At 36.0% G+C, this 24,111-nt stretch overlaps 1 protein-coding gene and 1 long non-coding RNA gene across 2 annotated transcripts; one reads left to right on the top strand and one right to left on the bottom strand.

Moving 5' to 3' along the window:
- The first annotated feature begins 228 nt into the window (after positions 1–228).
- Positions 229–9,411, top strand: LOC146735597 (uncharacterized). The gene is made up of 3 exons (XR_014931134.1): positions 229–459; positions 6,929–7,022; positions 8,501–9,411. It is a non-coding gene; the product is annotated as an uncharacterized LOC146735597 (long non-coding RNA).
- Positions 9,412–16,555: 7,144 nt separating this feature from the next.
- LOC144363527 (uncharacterized) lies at positions 16,556–17,615 on the bottom strand. Its single transcript, XM_078014109.1, has 4 exons — positions 17,505–17,615; positions 17,202–17,334; positions 16,722–17,002; positions 16,556–16,570 (listed from the first exon to the last, which is right to left on the bottom strand). Exons 1-4 carry the CDS (start codon positions 17,613–17,615, stop codon positions 16,556–16,558), a joined length of 540 nt encoding a protein of 179 aa, XP_077870235.1.
- Between the last annotated feature and the right edge of the window lie 6,496 nt (positions 17,616–24,111).

Genomic DNA, 24,111 nt, shown 5'->3' with positions numbered 1-24,111 from the left:
TTTGTGACGTCATTAGCTAGGTTGCTTAGAAACGGTCGATATGCACATCCTTGAGTAAACTATATCGACAACCGAAATATGTTGCTGTTGACTGGTGATTTCAATGACTTTTACTGCTCTCCGCCACTTTAATGCGACGAGCATTAACAATCCTAGTCTACCAGTGGGACAATTGTGTGTACGCCACGTGACCTTATTTTAGCCAATCATATAACACTGTGAGGTTCGCCTGAACTTTGAGCTGGAGTGGGAGGTGAAGCAATACAGCGCAGTGTCGTGCTATATGAACCAGACTATACCCGAGTAACCCGGTCCATGGCATACTGAGCAGCGTATCTTATTGGTGATAGTAAGTAATACGTCAATGTGAAGTATTCTGTACAGCAGCCAATTAAACCAACACCGAGTGTGGATGTCAAACTAGGTCTGTCACGCCAGACTACAACGCTATATATCCAGGTAACTTAGTTAGGCTATTGAATACTATTTTAGTCTCGCTTGAGTAGGTGATAGATCCAATCATTTAATGATATTATAGACTTTCACAACTTGGTTGTTACGTAAAAATTACAGATACAAGCGACATCCTAAGTTTATTATACTTTGCGACATGAAACTCATAGTCACCTGGATTAAGTTCGAACAGCACAATGGCAATGTGGCGATCGATTGAATACACTGGCTAAACGCCAGAATTACCCGGCCGAACACACAAACATGTGAAAATTTGGTCACAGATGTTATTGTGCGACTCTTCCAACCCCATCATTTATTATATTCATATACATGGACGATGCCTTGCCTTGACCCTGTTATTATGTTTGAGTTAGTATGCTTCACATTGCTCTATGCGATTACGTGAATGGGCGTTGCCAGGATTCCAACGGGTGACGCTTGTATTGAAACGCTATCAAGCGTATCATAACATTGCTATCTTGAAGTTATGTGGATTGAAATAACTCGACCTAGTTGCAGGTCTATTTTACTTGGTTGCGTTTATAGACCTCCAAGTACTGTTCATAACATAGATGTGCTGTCACCGTATAATATTGAAAAAGCTTACCTAGAAGGCAATGAGGTGTATATTTTTGGTGACTTTAATTGTGATGTTTATCTAATTTTACTCACTACTTGTTTAATTTCTTAGTTGATTTAGGCTTTTCTCAAATTATTAATGATGTTACGAGGCCTTTTTCCGGTAAATGTCTGGACCATGTTTATGTAAATTATAATGGAAATGGTAATGTGGCTCTCATTCATAATTTTGAGTATGTCGAATCATAACCCGATGTTCGTGGTTCGTGGTTCGTAAACTCCGTTCCTTCCCCCAATCAAACAACCATGTTTCATGCACTTTGAGTGATGTTATTGTTCTAAAAAACAATATAGAGCGAAACGTAATTTGGTAGTTAATTTAATCAAGACCGCTAAGAAAAACTATTATATTCAAAATCAATAGCTCCAACAGTGCTTCCATGCGGTAAACTCTTAACGATTTGATCAGTGGTGGTAAACCTAACTCTCTCAACGTTCATATATCAGTTGCCAATGACATCCAACAATTTGCTGATAATTTTAATACACATTTCGCATATGTTGCCTACAAGTTACGACCCAATGTTTCAGTGGGAGATTCATATTTTACGAATTTACGGAATTTTTTGTTAACCCAAATTGAACAATACTCGACCATTTGTTATACGACCGGCCATACGCCAGTTCTTGAAAAAAAACACACCTCACTATCAAGTTCTTAGTCAGCTGACCTTGACAATACATCATCTAAACTTTTGCGTATTTCTGCTCCGTTCATTTGTGAAAGTATTGTTTATTTATTCAACCCCAGTATTACATCAGGTAATTTTCCAGACATGTTTAAGCATGCCATAGTTATTCCATTACACAACGATGGATCCCATGAATTTTCGCCCAATTTCGCCCCCTCCACGTACATGATCACTTATACCATTATTTGAATAGTCATGATTTAATTTCTAAATCGCAGTCAAGTTTTCGGAAATCCCATTCATGCCATACAGCTATTTATCATTACAAAATAGTTTCCATAAATGAATAAAAATGTTGAAGAGCTATTATTAAGTAAACGTCACCACAAACATTTAGCTGATTTTAGCTCCACCATTCATCACGCGACGACACCAGTTGTTTACCAGGTTTATTAATTTGTTTTACCAAGTAGATACTTACATGCTTTATTTAATTTTAAATTATTCGCAACAATTGTGATTTATTTGGACGAAGCAACATAAAATTTATGTTGTCGCACAAAACGTTCGTAATTGGTTCATTAAAAAAAAACCTGCATGAATGTGCGTCTTCGGCACATGATCAAACGAAATAAAATCTACACAATAGAAGATTTTCGATCTGCAGTTAACAGTTTCTATCAAAAATAATAGCATTATGTATAAACAAAATAAAATACATACTTAAAAAAGATAATTATGAATCTCCCACTGAAACATTGGGTTGTAACTTGTAGGCAACAGTTCTCATTGCTCTCTCTGCTTCACCATTCGCTCTTGGCCAAAGTTATGTAACTGTCCGGTGATGAAATCCCAAGTGATTAGCAAATTTGCTAAAATAATGTCCATTAAATAGTGGACCGTTATCAGACTTCACCACTTCAGATATACCTTGACGTGCAAATATTTCATCTAGACGTGGAATTACAGCTTGTGCTGATGTTGATCGAAGGAATGCAATTTCTGGAAATCTACTGTAGTCGTCAATTAATACTAGAATATATTCACCGCTAGGAAATGGACCACAGAAATCCATTGAAACATTCTTCCGTGGACCACTAGGTAGTGTAGTCATTTTCAATGGCTCATTATTTGGCTTTGAACTATGATTTGCTGCCTGACATGGAATGTATTTAGGTATCAGTTCATCTACCATACGGTCTATCCCAAGAAATCATATTGTTTCTCTGAGTAATCTCTTGGTCTTCACTACTTCTTGATGTCCACTATGTGCTAATTTTACTGTACGTTGCTGTAATGCGTGTGGAATTATGAGGCGATATCCTCTCAGTAGTACCCCTTTTGCAAACGACAGTTCGTCCTTCACTTTTCTATACTGAGCAATTTCAGGATCAACATCACGCCACCGTTGTGTTAGTATTACATGTGACAACTTTTGTAATGTCTCATCTTCTGAAGTAGCTTTTTGGACTTATTCAAGTGTCAATGCATCTGGCATTGAATTCTCAACAACGAAGTTAACATAAGTGTCAATTCGTGAACTATGGTCAACAGAATTTGTCATATCCTTATCTGAGTGACGACTCATATAATATGCCGGGTTTTCTTTACCTGAGCGACAAATTACTTTGTATTTGTATGGTTGCATACGTAGACACGAACGTTCAATTCTGGTTGTAGACTTGCGCTGTGGTTTATTGAAGATTCCTTCTAATGGTCTGTGATCTGTGATTATTTTAAAGGATGATCCATAAATGTATAAGTGAAAATGTTCACTTGCCCATACCATCGCAAGTGCCTCCCTCTCTGTCTGACTATATCTACTCTCAGCATCAGTTATTGCGCCACTTGCATATGCGACTATGTTTCGATTTCCATCTGTAGTGATCTGCACTAGAATCGCACCCATCCTGTTGGGATGGCATCAACGGTAATCTCTGTATTATACTCTGAGTTGAAGTATTTCATCACTTTCTTACTAGCCATTTCAGTTTTCAGTGCACTGAATGATTTTTGTTTTCTTGGGCCCCATGATAATTGTACATCTTGATGAGTAAGCTCTTGTATGGGTGCTGATATAGATGCGAAGTCTGGTATGAATCTGGCTATGTATTGTGCCATGCCCAGAAAACTTCTGACTTCCATTACATCCTGTGGTTCACTGACCTTCAGTAGTGATGATACTTTCTTATTGTCGACTGATACTCCCTTAGCAGAAAAGGTATGCCCATAGAATGTGATATCTGACTTAGTGAATTCACATTTCTCGCTGTTGGCAGATGTGATGTTTTCGTCTCTTGGTCTCTGTAATACAGTTTTCAATTGGTCATCATGATCTGTCTGTTCCTTGCCGAATACTATTATGTCATCTGATATATTTCTAGCATCTGGAATTCCTTGCAGTGCATCAGAGACAGCCTTCTGAAGTATTTCTGCCGCTGAATTTATGCCAAATCTCAGTCTCAGTAACGAAATAAACCTAAATTGTGGCAAATGTGGTTATGTGTCTTGAAACAGGATCCAGTTCTATTTGATGATATCCTTTGTTTAAATCTATTTTGGTGAACACTGTAGCACCATTTAAATCTACTATCAGATCTTCTATTGTCGGTATCGGGTGACATTCTCTTTCTATAGCTGTATTTGGAGCTCTCATGTCAACACAAATACGAATATTTTCTTTCTTTGGCACAACAACAATCGGGGAAACCAACGGTGTTGCACCTACAGCCTTTTCTATTATGTCTAACTCTTCAAATTTCTGTAATTCTTTCTCTATTTTCTCTCGAACGTGGAATGGAACACGTTTAACTGATTTATCAATATGTAATTTTGCTTTAACATGTTTCATCTTTCCAATGCCCTCAAAACGATCCACGAAATCATTAACTATTTTCCCAACTGTGGGTACAGGTGTTGTAGAATGTACATTATTCACGATGCGTATCAATCCAAGATTCACTGCTGTTCCACACCCTAACAAGTTTCCTCCGGTGCCTTTAACTACACAGAAATTCTTAGTCAACTGTTGGTTAGTTACAAGTGATTGTACAGTCATCTCAGCTTCACCTATTACTGTAAGTGGTTTTACAGGATTATAAGCGTATATTTTCTTTGATGATTGACGTAATTGAACACCTTAATTTGTTGCAGTGTTTTCTCATCTATGATGTTAATACCAGCTCCCGAGTCAATGAGACATTTTACCGGTTGTTTGGCTAACATGACTTGTGTATGTGGTTGAAATTTATCAATGACTGGAGATACTGATATGTGGTATACATATTCATCATCTGCAGAATTATCTTCGTGGACGTCAATTGCTTTTGCTTGCTGTGTATTATTGCTCCTACATACATACTTTTGCAAAATGTCAAATTTTTTGACACTTTTTGCATGCTTTGCCGCGTGCTGGACATGGAGTATCTTTGTGTGGGTATATGTCACCACATCTGAAGCAAGACTTACTAATATCATTTCTAGTTGGACCTTTGACCTGACTTTGACCTGACCTCTCTCCTGATTTTGAATTCAGCCATGTTTTTTTCTATTCCTATTAAATTTCTTAGACCCGTGCTTAATTTCAGAAATATGATCTACCCTATCAGTGTCCTCTATGTCTTTTGCTTGACGTTCTGATATCAAAAATATCTACTACCTCATCTGCTACCCAGCTGAATATAATAGTAAGGCACACTTTCTCTTATCATCAGTAATTCCCTGGGCAACCAAATATGTCTCAAAACGTTTCACCCATTTTTTCCATCTTGTCCCTATAGAGGTACTTTCATAATGTACTGGGAATGACGGAAATGGTAGCAGTGCAGTAGCCATTGTTCATAATTAATTCAATAATTTCACATCCAGCGAATCTGTATTACTCTGACGGTAGTCTGAATTCTAACGAATCTGTAAACTCTGACACTGGGAAATGTGTATGGCGGATTTACGCACTACATACATGTATGTTCAGTCAATGTTCAACTCACGATTTCTGAATTAAAATATTTCTGCAGGCATCTCAGGTTTTCTTGAATGTTGCACTAGATCTTGTTCATCCTCGTCGCCATGTTGTAAGATCGTGAGGCAGAAATTAATGCAATGGTGGGAACACAAATTTGAGCTTCATTTATTCACTGCATGAACATGGCAGCAATATTGTAAACACTGTCTTACATAATGCCTGTGAGGGCGCATTTCACAAATAACAATTACATGAATATAAATGTGTACTAGTATACTGGACATTACAACATATACCTGAGTTCACGTGTTTGCTCTCTTAGCTTGGTCGTTTGGCCAATGCCCAGGGATAACCATTTTACTCTCTATGTATGACATTTTCAGATATCTCAAATAGGCGGGCTTGGATACTCCACATTGCAGAATTTTATTTGTGTATAATCATTTTACCTAAATTGCCAGATGCTTATTTTCACCTTCGGTTCCTTAAAGACCACTGATCAGATTTCAATGAAATTAGGCACACAAAGTGTATGTAATCTACATACGTGATTATTAGTTTATAATTAAAACCGTACACACCAATTACTAATTTTACATAATATGCGCAATATTTTCTATTGAAGAACCACTCAACGCCAGATACCTGATTAGTTCAAAACCAAAATCCATATGTATTATTTACCCAATTTACGTACATCACATAAGTGTCGGTGTTCTAGAGTAACAATCGAATTTATTTCCTTTATGTTAATATTTGTTTTAATATTAGTGTTATAAACGTCAATACTGTGCGAAAGATTAATTTCACATTGTACATATAATTCTCGGACATGCATCTCGATTAAAATACTAATTTAACATTAAGCTAGATTGAAATGCCTGCAATACTCTGGGATTAATGTTTTTGTTTGATCGCATTTGTACTTGATTATGCATTGTTTTGAAGTCGTTTTTCGACACGCATACATACACAATCATTGCGCAAATTCTTATAGAATAAATATTAAGTTTTGTTATGATCCAGTAGCTCATTAAACAGGCATGACGAAGTTTCGCGAAATAGATAGAGCTTTTGTGAAAAAGGCCAACTTTGCGTTTCATTTTTTGCTAGCATATGGTCTATTGGGAATGAAAACTGATAGTTGCAAACACAATTAGTTACCGATTTATCAGTTTTATTGTTCAGTATTCTCAGTTTCACATGTTTTTAATCTATGTTTGTTTCTATTTTTAAGATGCCGACATCTGAAAAGAAGTAAACCATGACAAACCGTTCAATATCTCAGTTATAAGCTTTAGCTAGAGCGATAAAAGAGTGACCCACACAGAGTAAGTAAAGAGATTTGTATTGTTCATAGATAGGATATGGCAGTTATTGAAGTAGGTTGTAAGCAAAGAACCAATGCTCATTTCAGTTTTTTTTTCGCATTTCTGTCTGCAAGCATTCACAATCAGGATTAATATGTGTGGGCTCATACAAAAAAACTGTCGTATGAATATTTCTATAAACAAAAACAAGTTAGCAGTCTTTGTGGCCGATTCTTTTACTGTATAGTAGATTTGAAAGTTTGTTTTAGAACTAGTTTGGTTCTTTGCCAGTCGTTTAAAGTTAGTTTTGTTCTAAAGAAATTGTTTAAAAGTTAGTTTGGTTTTCTAGAAGAAGTTTTAAAAAAAGTTGATAGCAGTTTTCATATGTGGAAGTACTTTTCTTATTATTAGATAGCTTGGTTCTATGAAAGTAGCATTGCAAATTACTTTTGATTTAATTTCATGACAGTAGTTTTGAAATTTAGTTTTGTTCCTTGGAGGTAGTTTGAAAGTTCGTTTCTGTGAAAGTATTACTGGAATTTAGTTTGGTTTCATGTCAATAGATTTAAAGGTGAGTTTACAGCTATATGATTGGTTTCATAGTTAGTTCGGTTCCATGGTGTTGTTTTTGAAGTTTTTTTTCCTAGATGATAATGTAATAACCAATAAGTGAGTTTTAATCTATGGAAGTAGTTTGACAAATTAATTTCTGACATTGCTGTCCTAAGTAATAATTCAATAATAATAATAACTTGTAATTTTTTGAAAAAAATGGCCCTTCATCAGCGGCATTGAAAAGTAGTAAGCCAGTCGTAGAACCAAGAATGTAAGAACACACCTGGTGACACCAAATAACATCATTATATGAGTCAATCTCTAAACAGTACACCACCATCCCTCAGCCTAAGCAGCTCATAAGATGCTGAATTGTCTCTCATAAGGACAACACTTTACCCTTTCCTAATGCCTGTTGATCGTTATAGCCACTGTACTATATGATGCCTCCGCAATGTGATCATGTTCAGAAACATACAACAGGCTGATAATCGATACATAACATTACATTGTATTTGCTGCATTTAACTATTCAGAGCGGCTGTATTTGGCCAAGCTATTGGTTGATGTTTCTCTTTGTGAGTGCATTGGCGTAATAATAAAATGTACCGGGCCTAGAGGCCAACTATGCTGTATTTTGAGCAAGAGCTAATGTTTTGCCAAGTTTACAAACCAAATTTAATCCTCCACTCTAGATTAAAATCGGGTACCATTGCCAATTAGGCTGATAATTAGCAATTTTGAAAAAAAAATAATTTGAGCACACAAAAGTAAAACAACCTAAAAGAAAAACTACGTAAAGAAAATAACCAAACACTTTTGACGAAAGAAAAAAACTTGTTTGAAGAAGCAAAATAATATGCATTAGTATTTTATCATATCCCCTCAGCATGTGTTTAATGGTTAATGTAACATAAATATCTTCGTTAATTGTCTTTACTTAGGAACGAAGCAAAAACTTGCAACAAAATGCACAGAGATCAACGTCTAAGAAACACGACTGAAGTTTCATTAACACGAACTATTTTAAAGTGAGTCCTTCAGAAATTCGAAACCTACATGCGTTCATTATCACCCAAGTTCGGTACAAACTGTTTGATGCTAAACGTTTGAATTGTAGTACTGTAAGCTCCTGGAAATGTGCAGTCGCGTTGTACAAATTCGGGTCAACTTGACCCGTTGACAATGCCTACGGTGCACCAACCACGAACGAGCTAACAACGTTAGTGACGTGACATAGCATCAAACAACGTAAGGTTTATATATACATATATGATTCATTCATTTAAAAGTTTTCGATTTTGCAGACACTCTATCTATTGTACCTGGGCGTAAGCTTTGTATAGGATGATTCAAAATAATAATTTTGAGGGATAACAAATTCAGTCCGATATAAAATGTCTATGCCCCAGGCACATTCTACAATCAACGAAAATCGTAGCCGGGAAAACAATATATATATATATATATATTAAATACAATGGACCTGTAGCGATTTAAACTATTCATATCACGTCTTCCCGGTTTGACGAATAAATACAGTGGACCTACAAAACCGGTAGAACAGTAGATCTCGCGACCAAAAGTGGTATAATTATGTGTTACGTCATACGCCCATTAATGAATTTCACGCAAACTTGTTTTCAATGTTCCCAAACAATTTGTGTAACATTCATAATATTCACGCCCGTTCCTGTGGCGTAAATGGGTGACGCAAGATCTGTTCAAACCATCAAAATCATATTGTTATGTAGCCGACCATCAGTATTATTATGTTTTACTATTTTCTAGATTAATTAATCTGGATAACATGAATGATGTTGCATTCACCATATAGATCATTTTTACCTCAGACAAGTGCCTTTTTTACTAGCGTACGCATTTTATAGCAATGATGTATTGAAAACATATGAAATGTATTATTTTTGTAAATAACCAGTCACAGGGCATAGCTCTGCAAACGGTCAGATAATTCAAGTGTCAAAAATATGATAGCCATGTTCATACTTAACACAAACAAGCACGAATGTTGATATAATTTACTACATGCATCCTTTACATTACCTGTACCACAGTCATTACAATAATTTGTACACTGTCAGATTAGGCAAAACTCACGCACACGTAATGAGTGACTGACTTTAGTTGCAAATTCGCAAAAGAGATCTCGTCGAGAGCGAGAAAGTCATGCAACTTGTCGTTACGTTTTCTAGAATTCTTCGGGATTACATCTCTGTAATTGTTTAAAACATCGATGCATACTGAAAAATGTACGTTATTCTTGTAGTGTTTGTCAGTAATATTTTATTATTATGCAATAACACAAACGCAGAACATGTAATAGAACCGATTTTGAAGAAATTATTTAAACTAATGATGTCCGAAAGTATATTCGTTTCAGAACTGTATAATACGAGTGGTAATGTATAATATTAGTGACTTCATTGTGTCTCATTTTTAAAATTTTTCGTACAAGTTTAATGTGAATAAGTGTTAAGTGACAATGTGGACAGTGTTGTATGATACTCTACTTGATTGTGTTATTCAGGTTTCTTGCTATTTGATTTAATATGTTAATAAAAAAACATACAGTTGTAAATGATAAGTAAACTGTTTCACCCTTTTCTCGCAACATGTCGACAACTTCTAGCCTGGCAGCTTCCAGTGGTATACTGTTAAATATTTGTTTCACGGATTTTTTTCACCAAAGGCATTTTAAATCTGAAGTACACATTTTTCGTTTCGCTGTAACGATCACCGTGCTGATAGAATTGCGATGCAATGGATAAAAACCATTGCTGTGCTGTCATCGTTAACTAACTTAACTAACTAACTAAACGTAAAATGCTCAGTCAATTAAAAATAACAATTACCCTGGAAATTACAGAAAAATCGGCAACGAGATGTTGTTTTTAAACACAGTGAAAAACTCACACACTCTGCGATGCCATCTTGGTTACCTTAATCGTAAACCCCCTTGTCAGCTAGCATGCATCTGTAGTGATGTCGCAAAGTACGGTGTTAATATATGACGAGATTGCAATATGAAAACGATACACAAAATAGGAAATCAACATGCCAGTAATCGACCACCTGAAAAAACTGACATGTTGGCCAGCTCAAACTCAAGATTAGAATATCCAAATTCACACAGAATAAACCCACAGGTACACAACCGCCAAGTAGTAAACAAAAGACCACATGTTGGTCTCACCTTTGAACCAGGTGATCAAGCCCTCAAACAGGGAGCATCTGAGAAAAAAAAATCATTGGTTGTTTCTATGAGCGGTCATTGGTTGATTAGTAGCATGAGATCTGCTCGGCGACCTCTGATACTAAGGCACTCTATGAATGAGGTATTTCAAGAGGTCAGGGTTCGTTTAATTTTTATCGACCCGTCTCGTCTGTAGTTGAATGAAACCTGTCTTGATTTACAATAATTTGCCTTCCATTTCGACTTTTTCTAACCGCCGTTTGAGCTATTGAGTAGTAAAAACTGCGAATAGCCGTTGTGTAGCAACATATTACAGCCAATTTCAACCTCGCCGTCTAAATTCGCACTGTCCATTTCACCGGAGATCGCGAAAAACTGCGTCATACAGAGTATTTGTTTAAAGGTTTGAGGAAAGGTAAATTTAGACTCAATCCACACAATGGCGCTCGCTGTGTTTATATCACTGTATGAATATGTCATCAGCTTTACGTAATCCATTGTGTCCCTCCCTCAGTGGAATGATAACACGACGCCATGATAGTTTTCATGCAAGGTTTTGACTCCGTGGACAAGTTTACGTCTGTTTCCCTCATATTGACGATTGAGCATCAGCAGACGTCGGTGTACGATGGATTTTGGGATGTTGTCGTGATGTAATAGCATTTTGTGGGTTATTAACGTCACTTTCATAACATGGGCATTATCTCTGTTCGTGTTTTCTGGTTGGTCAGAGAGATTGAAAATTAATTAGCTCCCACAGTTTTTGTCAGTTTGTCTTGAAATTGTCACACTATTTTGACAACGTCTCTACGAAGAAAGGTAAGTTTGGGCTTATTTTTAAAGCTTTGCGTTCTCGGACAATGACATTCGAAGTGTGAAATACTGGCCAGGATTAAAAATCCTGTTTGAGAAACATCCTGCTTGACAACTTTGTTATATGAAAGCAAAACATACTATTTATATGCCTGGACGCCTGTATGTTAATATACAACTGATAAACCTTGTGTGAAAGTTTTACTTGAAATAAACAAGATTTGTGAAAGCTATTTAGATTTGAACTTCCATAGTAAACTGAAAAAGTGGAGATAATGGATAATTTGCATAACTATTCAAGAAGTTTCCTAATGCTCATAATTAAAATGGCTGTAACAGTTCCAACTTTAAACCGTTATCGTTTTGTAAAAAAGTTAAATATAGTGCATAATAATATTATTATTTTTTCACCAGGATTCTTTTTGATTATTTACGTACAATATTTCTAAATCTTACTGAGCATTCAAAAAAGAGAATGTTTGTACCTGTTTTCTATATTCAAAAAAATCGTCTTTTGCTATCCTCTATGCTGCGAAATTTTAACAATCTATAGTCAAGACTGTTTGGATAATAAATAGCAAAATAAAAACGAACGAACCTGCATCAATACCTTAAAAAGAATTAAACAGAAATAGAAGCTATTAAGTGGTTTCGTTTTAAACCTAATTTTTCACTTTGTTACTCAAATCGACTAACGGCTGAGGTGGTAGTACGTCGAAACAAAGCCATGGAATTCCGAAGGAAGCACCAAAAGAAAAAAAACAGATATGCAATATACCATTTTCCAGCGAGTAAAATACATCTTTTGTTGAAATTAAAATAGAATATTAAAATTAATTCATTAACATTACAAGCAGTGAACGTCAAGGATGCATTAAATTATTATACATTACAAACCCCTTGCCTCAAAACTGATTCAAACAGCACATATAGCTTGCACATATAGGGCTTCGAGTTTAGCCGCCTCATTATTTCTGGCATATACCATTTCCCAGCTAGCGAATCACGTATAGTGTTGAAATTAGAATAGAATATTAATGAATTAATATTACAAGCAGTGAACATCAAGTGATGCCTTTGGTTAATTATGTGTAATGTAGACGTCTTTTAGCCAAAACGCCATCTAGCGGCGATATGTGGTAATTTTTGTTATTTTTTATATAACCATATTTGTAAGTATTATTTAACTAATTGTTATAGCATTTTTAATGTTATTGAGTAAGGACATTGTTCAATACGAAGATCGGCATAAGAAGCGGATTAATATCGGTATATATGATGGGAGCAGCTCATAGAACCGAACCACGTGATCGCGAAAAACGCGCGAAGACCGAGTCTCGCGCAGGAGTTTGACGACTAGACCACAAGCAAGGGAAGACGAACAAAATCGTAAAACGGACCAGAAAATCTGCAAAATGTGTTCTCAATGAACACTACAGTGACTGTGATACCGTTTGACCACGAAAGAATCATATTTGACTTCAAAAGTGACTGAAATCTGCGTTTCTTAGAAGTGAACATTCACTGAATTTGGAAACCACATGGAACTGCCGTGCTCCGCGAAATGATGTCAGATCCCATGAGATTGAATATGGCAGCGCCCATACTACCTAGAAGAATCTTACGAATCAATTGGAAGTGCACTCACTTGAATTGAATCAATCTCCATTCACAGAATTGTCTCCTCCTAGGCTTCGATGTCAGCTCTGATTTATGACAAATATAGTCGTTAAATGCTTAGTGATCGTATCTATACACTCAACTCATTTTAAGCTGACCTTTATTCAATTAATGCTGTATGGCTGTTTATCTGTGCTGAGTGAACTTTTATATCATATCTTGTTGCACAGAATGACACTTTCTATTTGCCATGACGCATTATAGTGCATTATAATTGTGCATAAATGAAGCTAATGTTGCATGTGTACTGATCACATACTGTGCTAATTAATAAGATCGGTCCTTTTGTATTAATGATTGGGTAGCAAATAAAACAAAATCCTTTGTGTAACTAGACACACGATTAAACTTTTCCCATATTTTTGAAAGCGTTTTAACAACCTTGTTGTAGTTCGACACACCATTTGTGTTAGGATCATCATACGCTGAGTACTTAAAGGGGAACCGATACTATAATATACTATAATCATGGAGCTAAAATAAGAAGGAGAGTGAACTGCCTTTGATGCTATTGTTCCCATGACTTCTGTCGACTATTTGGTCAACAGATAACACTTGACGGGTTTATCGGGGGATTACTGAACGTGAATATTTAATTAGATATGATCGGACGTTCTCTGATGAGTTCGGTTGTTTTTGTAAAACAACAAATCTGAAAATGGCGAACGACGTTGTTTCAGCTGCTTCTTCGGACGGCAGTAGTTTTTTCGATAAACGCAACGTTGTTAAAGGCATTTGACCATTGAAAACGCAGTTTTAGAGGACGACGAATATTGTTACTGCAATGGCGAGGAAACGATGGAAATGATAGCATGCGACGGCGAGAATTGGGCAATTGTGTGGTTCCATTACAGATGCGTTGGGTTAGCAACCGAAACAGTGCCAGAGGGTGAATGGTTATGCAGAATTTGTTCAGGTAAATTTGACAGTATAACCATCCTAACCCGAAGTTATATAAACTGCTCGTTGTTATTTACTGTTTTCGATTTTTTTATTAAGAGTTTTTGTATTTGTTTAAGCAGGAAATGGAAATTACGTCGTCGTTGACAGTGCTGATAGTCAAAGTACGTTCGCTAAGAAAACAAAAAGAAAAGTAAAATAAGGTAAGATTGTAAAATGTTAGAAGACTTCGTGTTCAAATTTTTCGTCTATTTTGGGTGATAAAAAAATCGAAAATAGTGCAATCGAACGTAAAATCAAAGGTCGTACTGTCGTCAAAACATGGCGTGGGATTCGACAAAATATTCTTGGGTATTATTTGATAATGTGCTACACATTTGCCGAGTCAATTTTGATGAAATACATGTATCCCAACGGTATACATATTCCACTCTAAAACATCGTTATTTTGACAGTAAACGAAAAATCGTATGTTGTAAACTGTCGGTGAAAATATGGAAGAAAAAACTGTGGATGTAATATTTTTCAGGTAGATAATTTTTCCATCCTAAATAAATTGTTTGATGTTTAGACTTTTCCTTTAACTTGGGTCATTCATTTCTTGCAGTGGTTTGTCGATCAAGTTTTACAGAGGCTGATGCACAGAGGAAGTGTTCTAGTATGTTTGGTGCAGCTGTGAGTGCTGTTTTGCAAAATCCTAGCTGTCATTGAATGAAGAGATCAGCCATGAACTTCAGCCACTACTGGGATACATCATTGAAAACATACACTCGTCCCCAGGTTTTCAGATGGCGACGAAAATAGTGGGCATTCTCTTTCCAAAGATTTGTGTAAAGGATATTACTCCCCAGTCTTTTGACAATATTTGTATTTCTTTTCAACAACTGAGATTGTCATCGGAACTTTGTGATATATTTCAAAATTTTATTCGCCAAACACATTTTATTCTTTCCAAATGTCCACTGTATTTTTTGGAACAGAGTCTTATGTTTGACTTGACAACACTTTTACTGCAAGCAAGATGTAGGGAAGTGAATCACCATACTCTACATATCGAAAATGAAGCAAAATTCTCACAAAGTGAGGAGCAGGTGTTGAGATACGTTGCTGGATTTGTACCACACAAGTTGATCAAATTTGATCAGCGATATCCTCAAAACTCATTTGCCCAATCCTGTTTGGAGGTACTCCTTTCATGGCAGAATGCTAGTAGAGATGACAACAGCAGTACAACTTTTCTTAGTTACTCTAGAGAATGGATACAGAAAGTTGATAGAGATGGCTTATTCGAAGTGAATGATGAGGTTTATTTATTTTTCAGACGTTTAGCGAATGTTGCTGGAAGTTTTTTTACATACAATAAATGATTGCATGTACAGAGATCAAAGTTTAAAGGAGGTTCTGTTGACAAACTTTCAAAAATCATCTTCAGTTGTAAGTGGTTGGTACATACTTGCCCAGTCAATTGAAAAATCATTGGCATCATCTCTTTTTATGAGAATTTTAGAATGTTATGTAAATATACGTTGTAGATCTTTCGTCAGTGCATATATGTAGTTGCGAAAAAAAGGAAAATAAAATAAAGCTGTCCAAGAAGGGTGAGAAATCCCTGAGAAAGCAACTTAAGAAGTGAATGATTTTACAAGGCTGGCTAAACTGTAAAAAAAAACTTTGTTCATAAGTTGAAATCACTATTGTAATTTTGAAGCAGTTATTTAATAAACAATTTCATACACAAGCTTTTGTTATTACTGAAATGAACATTTGTAATGGGTGGCCATAATAAGGGCAACGGTACCCCCTCCCAAACGGCTGCAAATCTTCCAATATTGAATGTGGAGATGACATGATATATGTAATAATATCCACTTTCTCGTTGAATTATTTATTTTCTCTGAGATTCAAGGCAAATTGTGAATGCAGAATAGAAATACAACCATTCCGGAGATGACTTCAAACAAAATATTTAATACAGCACAATAACGAATATTATCTGAACTTGTGACAACCCATGACAGGTACAGGCATTGACAATTCTCAGGTTGTGGCAGCATATCAAAAAGTAAAATGTTGAAATAGTAAGTACATGGCAGCCCTTGTAATTGTGATGGCAGTCTATTAAAAAATAAATAAAAAAATTGATATGGCAGCCCATAAAATTGTAAATGGCAAACTTGGTGATGGCAGCCTATTAAAAAATAAATAAAAAAATGACATTGCACCCCATAAATATGTAAATGGCAATCTTAGTGATGGCATCCTATTAAAAAGTAAATACAAAAAAATGACATTGCAGCCCATAAAATTGTAAATGTCAAACGTGGTGATGGCAGCCTATTAAAACATACATAAAAAAATGACATTGCACCCCATGAATATGTAATTGGCAATCTTAGTGATTGGCATCCTATTAAAAAGTAAATAAAAAAAAATTGACATTGCAGCTCATAAAATTGTAAATGCCAAACTAGTGATGGCACAGCACATGGCAGCATATAAAGGCGCAAAATATATACATTTTTTAAACAATGCAGTTCATGGCAGTCATTTGTTTCTACTGCGCCTATCCAATGGTTTATGGTACAATGCAGGCAGTTTTCCTGGTTGGTGTTTGTGCAGTTGCCTCGTGTACTGGCTCTTACTGCTGCTAACCCAGCAACATAGAGTGACAAGGCACTGTTGGCAAACTCAGCAACTGTTGGATTGTCATTCCCACCTACACATGCTCTGTGTTTACTGAAGTACTCTTCAATAGGGTCCTGGCAGAATTTTTCACTTAAAAGAAAATCTACACCATCCAACTGTAACAAAACTGGCACCAGATCCACAAAACAGTTGACTAAAAAATTAAAATAGAGTAAAACAATCATTGTTAAATACATAAGAATAATTAATGATTAACTATCATGCGTCTGCATACCAAAATATTTTCCGCATGTTTTCACATACTAGTAAACCACATTTCTTAAACTTTGATCCGCACTGAATATTTTTTGTTACTGTTTTTTTAGGTAAAATATAAAATTTTCAACACTAACCTGTAATTCTGTATCCCTCAAGTGTCTCTCTGCTTAAGCACATTTTCTTCTTCTCAACCTCTGTCGTATTTGGAGTTTGTAGGCACTCCCTCTCCCATTTATTAAGAAAACCTAGAAATTCTTCTTTAAGCCACTGTGAACAAAACATTGTTTTCACATCATATGTTTTGTTGATATACACAGACTGTTCTCAAAATGTATTACAATGTAGTAAATTAGCTACCATGTCTGGACATTTATCTAGGGACAACACTGATACAATATTATTTATAATTTTGAATGCATATTGCCAATTTTACTCACTTTCAACCTCCAATCATCAACACTACGATAAACTTCAAGTTCAGGTTTTCTACTTCTAATACCTTGCCCTTTTCTGTAGACATTTAAACAGTCAAAAAATCTGTCCATCATGGATACAAATTTGTTTGTTGACTTGGTGTCATGTCTGCCTTCGGCAGCAAAAGCTTTTGCCACTGTACCACTAAGAACCTGAAATAAAAAAAACATTGAACATCATAATCAATCCAACCTGCATGACAGATACGTCAACTCACTACATTTAAAAAAAATTCAACAAGACATAATCGCCATATATATTGATATAACTATACAATAACTATAAAATACTCACTTGTTCTGCTAGTTTGACCTTCATTCTCAATGGTGAAGAGAGGTGCAGGTGCTCCTGTGTGATACTTGGCAAACGTCTAAGACGAGCAATACCAATACCAAGTCAAGGAGGTGTTTCCATGATATATCTTGTTTCTGATACTAAATGCAAATTAAAAAAAACAAAACATGGTGAACTATAATGTTTTTTTGGAGGATTTGCATGACAATTCGTAGTATACTCCTTCTAATAATAAAACATAACGATAAAGAAATCAACACTAATTCAGGGCTAAAATTCAGAGTTAATAAATGTAAATAAAACCAACAAAAAATAATATTAATTCTTACATGTAGGTTTCTGGTCTTGTTATGCCAGCCGGAGTTCTCCCAGTTGTTGCGAGTCGTTTTCACAAGATGTGGAACATCGCATACAAAGTAAATTTTTCTGGTCTTGTCATGGGGATTCACTGTCCAATAAGTGACTCCATTACCATTTTCTGGGACATAATGTAGACGGTAAAAACGCCTGTTCGGGGAAGCACCATCAGCCACAAAAGCTCTAACATTAAAACCAGAGTATTCAAGAAACATCGTTGCTTGCGAAACAATCCAGAACAACTGGTAACTGTTGAAGCCAATACACGGAAACCAGGCAAATACTTCTTTCAAAGAAGAAAAAAATCCTCTAACCATCAACGCTAATACATGAGTGGCAATGGTAGGTTCCTCTGGTTCTTCATCATCATTTTTCAGATTTAGTACATACTGATGTAATTCATTATTTATATCGCCAATATTGGTGAATCCTACAAGCTTTCCTGACGATTTACTGTAAACCAAACCAGATTTTATTTTCATTTCATCAAATATTATGCTAACATTGGTTTGAAAATGTGGCAACTTGCAGTAATTAATGTCTTTCTTGATTCTTTTCATCAAAGCAGGGTTGAAACCATGTGACGATGTTGTGAAATATCTATAGTCTGACAAAGTTTGCTCATGGGGTAGGATTAGATACTGCGAACCTCTTATTATCCGGTAGGCAGAGAGAGATTTGGCATAAAGTGCAATGCACCACTTAATCATTGCCGGGTGCCATCGTCTGTGGGTTTTAGGGCCTCTAATTGCTCCCTGTTGCTGCTTCCAAAACAGATACTGCGGGCTGTCACTGTCATATAGACCAGCAATTTCTTGTTCTTTCTCCTCATGATAATAGAAAAAGATGATGACATGTCATCGTCCAGAACTTGTCCCTTTTCCTCAATAATCTCCTTTAATTTGTACTGCAGAGTCTTGTTTTTCCTCTTCAGCTCTTTATTTTTCTGCCCTAGCCATCTTGCTTTCTTCTCCAGTTGTTCGCGGGATAAATAATCATTTCTTGTCTTGGGAGACATTAGAGTCTTGAACTTTAAGTTTTTTACCTTTTTTTGCAGCAAGATTTGTCCGGTACATACTGCATACACTTTTTCTACATCTTCTGTCAAGGGGTTTTAACAGTAAATGACACTGTGTATGTCTGATGGAATTGGTGGCTATCGTTTCTTCATATGCCTCAATACCCCCTTTCTTATTCAAAAATACAGCAGGGTGGTTTGAAGATGACTTCACGTCCGCACAAAGAGATTCAAAATCTTCATTTCCAGAACAAATATTGCTTGTTGAAATAATGGTAAAGGCTTTGTGACATAAATCATGACTGTCAATGACAGGTGGTATCTCTGAATTGGCTGTACCAGATGTAACAAAGCGTCCATATACTTCCACAGTCCATGTACCTTTGCTGCTTATTGACACTCGTTGCAATACATATCTCCTGTCACGTGTTGTCTTGATGCACACAGCAGTGTCATTTTCAATCAGAGGATGAAAACCATACTCTTCACTGACACTGCATGCAGAGGGCAATATGTCGTATTGAATATTGCATTCTGGCACTGGACGAAAACACACGCTGCATTGGTCAGAATGTTCTGTGAAAGTTGGTAGATTGATATTTAAAGGATTCTTCAATATTTTACAGTTCTGCTTTTTTTTCCATCGATCAAGTTTCTTTACACATGGGAGACAGACAAATGGAGGATATACAGATTCATCTTCAATGGTGACATCAATATTCAGCCCTCTTGATATTCTGTTGCTGCAACTTGTTTTATGGGTAGGCTGCCTGCCACTGACTACTGCTCTGTTCTGACTACATAATCGGCATATCTTGTTTAGGTTGTGGATGTGAAAATCCATAATAAACTCTAAGGGAGAAAAAAATTGTGTTTAGCTGTAGCTAAATATGAATGTCAAATCATTAATATATATGATATCATCCATGGGACCATGCTACATGTGACAATGAAAGACTGTTGCGTGTTAAGTTTTTTTAATCGAACAAAAGATGTTCCATGGCAGTCTTGGGTACCAAAGTAAACTTGTAGCACATACCGTGAAGGGGTTAATTATTCACTGGGTTTTAATTTTGCTTATTTCGCTGACTGGAAAATGTGCTAAGTTAAAACCAATGAACATGTAAAATTTAGCATAGAACATATTATCTAAATGATAAAACCGTGAATATAAAACCCACTGAATATGCCTGAAATGGTGAATCAGCGAAATTTAAATTCAGTGAAAATTAGTCATTTTACAGTATTTAACAAATAACACATTTTTCATCATTTTGAACAAAAGTTAACTCTAAAATAAAATAAAAACAGTATACCAGTGACACAATTAGGGACCGACATTACAAAGCAAGGTGAGGGACGAAAACAAATTAAAACGGCTAGGTAAAAAACATGGCCAAAATTACACAGTAACTACTAAATTGTTGATGCATAATATACAAGTGATTTTGATCAAATCACTGTAGTAGGGAACAAAAATCGTGAATGTCAAACCCGCCACAATTTAACTATCCTCTATCCCTTAATATGAGCTATCAACACAAATCAAACCAATGCAACGCATGTCAAATTCAATCGGCGATTGTCGGTTTGGCCATGATATGCCGTTATTGGAACCTACCTTAGCAGGACGTAGAAGAGGTCAGCTTACTATTGAACTAAATTTCGGCGTCTGCAGGCAAAGATTTTACGAAAAAATAGAATTTATCGGAGCTCAAATTTAACGTGTCGTTTATCCAAAGCAGTTGTTGTCCATGAGGGCCCACACAGGAAGTAGGACAGACGAACAGAAATGAAAAACGTGATTGTGAATTTGGCCACGGGAGCTCGAACTTCAATTCTAGCTTATTATAAAGTACATGAAAAACACTATATATTGGTGGTAATTTTATCGTCTGCGGCCAAGTATTTAGTTTTAAAATCAATTTCTTGTGAGCAATATTTCCAAGACTACGAGAACTACATAAAAAGTAATAACTTACTGAAAAACGGTGCGATTTCCATGACTCAAACGCAGACCTGTAATTACCGCTACGCGCATGTTCACCGACCTTTGACCTCAACTGCGCAGAACAAAAATGATCGTTACACCTCAGGAAGGCGGTGACGACTGAATAATCAGTGTGACGGCAGCCGGCAGAAGTCATCGACATGAAAGGCGCGTAAACACAAAAGAATAATCAGCTTAAAATAAAAGACTCAAGTAGGATTAAAACCAGTTCACTCTCCTTCTTATTTTAGCTCCATGCTATAATATACAGTAGGGTCAAGATGGCCATCGTATTAGTATGCTAATCCGAACCAAGCGGCTAACATCGCGCCGGGAGCTCCGTGAAATGTGCCATTCACAATGTTTGGAGATCAAGTTGTGGTTTCAAATACATATCCACGGGGGCACGAATATATACGCTAGCAATTGCACTCATCTGGTTGGGCTTTTGATGTATCTTTGTTATTTTCGGTTGAAACGTGCCGCGACTAGAGAAAATCACGAGTTTAAAATCGTGGCTAATGTATGCAAAATGCCTGTCAATCACAGTTTGAGTAAACGAAAATGTAAATCCCCTAGATGTTTATTCAATCGACAAAGCTTGTTGGTTTACAAACAGCATTATCGTTACAAGGTATATGTCTAACCATCGGTAACACTAGGACATGTAAGACGGTAAATAACGTCAATAACATTAGGTTACGGCCTCTCGGATATACATTGCAATAACTAGAAGTAGAAATCATTCGCGTAGTTTCAATTTCGTGGTCCAAAAGCTCGAAATTAAAACCACGCAAAATTGTTCTGTTGGAATGTAAAACACAATACCAAAGTCAAAACAACAATCACTCCTGACCTTACAATCTTACGAATTTTACCGTAGTCATTGACGCCTATTCAAGAGTACGATGTTGTCATTTTTACCCACTCTATATAGATTTTTCATACATTTCGTAAGAGGTAGAAGAGGAGATGGCAGTGAGGGGTTACCTCAGCTGACCTATATCAGCTCAGCGGGTCACAGTTCCCAAACACAACGCTAGTATTTACTCAAAGTTCATATAACTGTCGATCTAACAGATAAGCTACTTATCGAGTATTCTGGACCACAGTGCAGATTCTGGGTTAGATAGTTCCATAAGTTGGTCATAATGCAGCTATTGCATATAGAGTACGCCAATGTGCTGCCTATCATAATAGGTGGCTATTATTTTTTAGCAAGAATGCACATGCTGTACGGTTTTAATATAGAGTGACCTCCCCGGGCCGAAACCGGAGAAGGGACGAGCAGTCACAGCGCGATCAGATGTACAACAAACGCTCCCAGGAAAATTAGTTTTGAAAAAAATATTTTCAGGGCTCAGATTACAATAGTATGGACGTACTAACACGTTTCGTACTAGAGATAGTTGTCTGATTTTAGAGTGAGAACAATAACATTCATAATTTTTAGGACTTGTCAATACGTACAGTCGGATGTGCGTGTGTGTGTGTGTGATTGGAACTTCTAGTATGTCGGACCTTTCATGCCGTAGTATGCAGCGAGAAAAAAATATTCCTGATTGATGAAGGTCATATTTTCACATTAGTATTTTTGTCTTAACTCTGTCTCAAAATGGAAGAACCTCATTTTCTATTAATTGTTTGCGCTCACTTAAACAACAGGAATGCGAATATCAACATAACGAGTGGTGGTGAATAAACAGTGCATTGTTTTGAGTTAATATTTGAAACTTATAGACACACAGATTAAATCTGTGTTCTTGAGTTTGGCAAACACTACTTAGGCTGCTTTGCTTCCTCTCATAAAATCAACATTTTAACCAACTTACATGACATTCTAGGTTAGGTTGACTTTTTTTCATATGAAAGTAGTGCATTACATGAAATAATAAATAAATGTGAAAATTGTAATTTTCAACACAAATAATAGTCTAGCTACCTTAAGCTGTTAATTTTTTTGCTTAACGAGCGTTAGACACAAACAACATGCAATAGTAATCCACAGTAGAATGAGATGAACCAACGTTATATATAGTTCGCCACATATTTAATATTGGAGGGTAACCATTAACTTATTAAGGGTACACATGTCATAATATGAGGGGAATTAAATCCTATGATTTCAAAAATGCCTATATCAACAAGTTACACGAAAGCATTATATTTTTAATGTTTTACCACTTATGTCCGAATTACATTATAGCCTATATCAGCTCAGCAGGTCACAGTTCCCGAACACAATGCTAGCATTCATTCAGAGTTTATATAATAGTCGATCTGACAGATAAGCTACTTATCGAGTATTCTGGACCACAGTGCATGATGTTGGATTCCGGGTTATATAGTTCCATAAGTTGGTCATAATGTACCTATTGCATATAGACTACGCCAAACAAATTCAGTATCTAAACGAGAACAAATTTATACAAATTGTACTGCAATCACGCATTGTGAAAAAATCGGTTGGTCATTATTGCAAATACGGTAGATATTGTTATTTAGTGGTGATACATTGGCAATTCTGAATGTGAAGGAAGACTCCTACACTTATATGTTTATTAATCAATTATTATTCAAGTACTCATTGTATGTTTACACATGTTTAACAGACATTTCGGGTAACAATCAAAGGTGTGTAACAGTGGGGTATCTCTATATAAACACTTAAGTGCAGAATCAGTGTAGTAAAAACAACATTTGACAATGGCGTCACTATGAAAAAAAAATCCATAGAAATAAACATTCCATGTTTGCGTAGCATAGAGTTAGAGAAAAAGTATGGTATAATAATTTAATATAACATTTAATAACTTTACCAAACTTAGCCCTTTACTAATCCTGCATTTTACAAATATATACATGTTAAGTTACAATGTGTATTATTTTTTGCATTTTATTCAATTAAATT

Source organism: Saccoglossus kowalevskii, chromosome 12 (assembly GCF_978046115.1).
Source record: "Saccoglossus kowalevskii chromosome 12, keSacKowa6.1, whole genome shotgun sequence".
Taxonomy (NCBI): Eukaryota; Metazoa; Hemichordata; class Enteropneusta; family Harrimaniidae; genus Saccoglossus; species Saccoglossus kowalevskii.
Note: the sequence above shows the minus strand (reverse complement) of the source record. Positions and strands in the feature narration are given on the sequence as shown.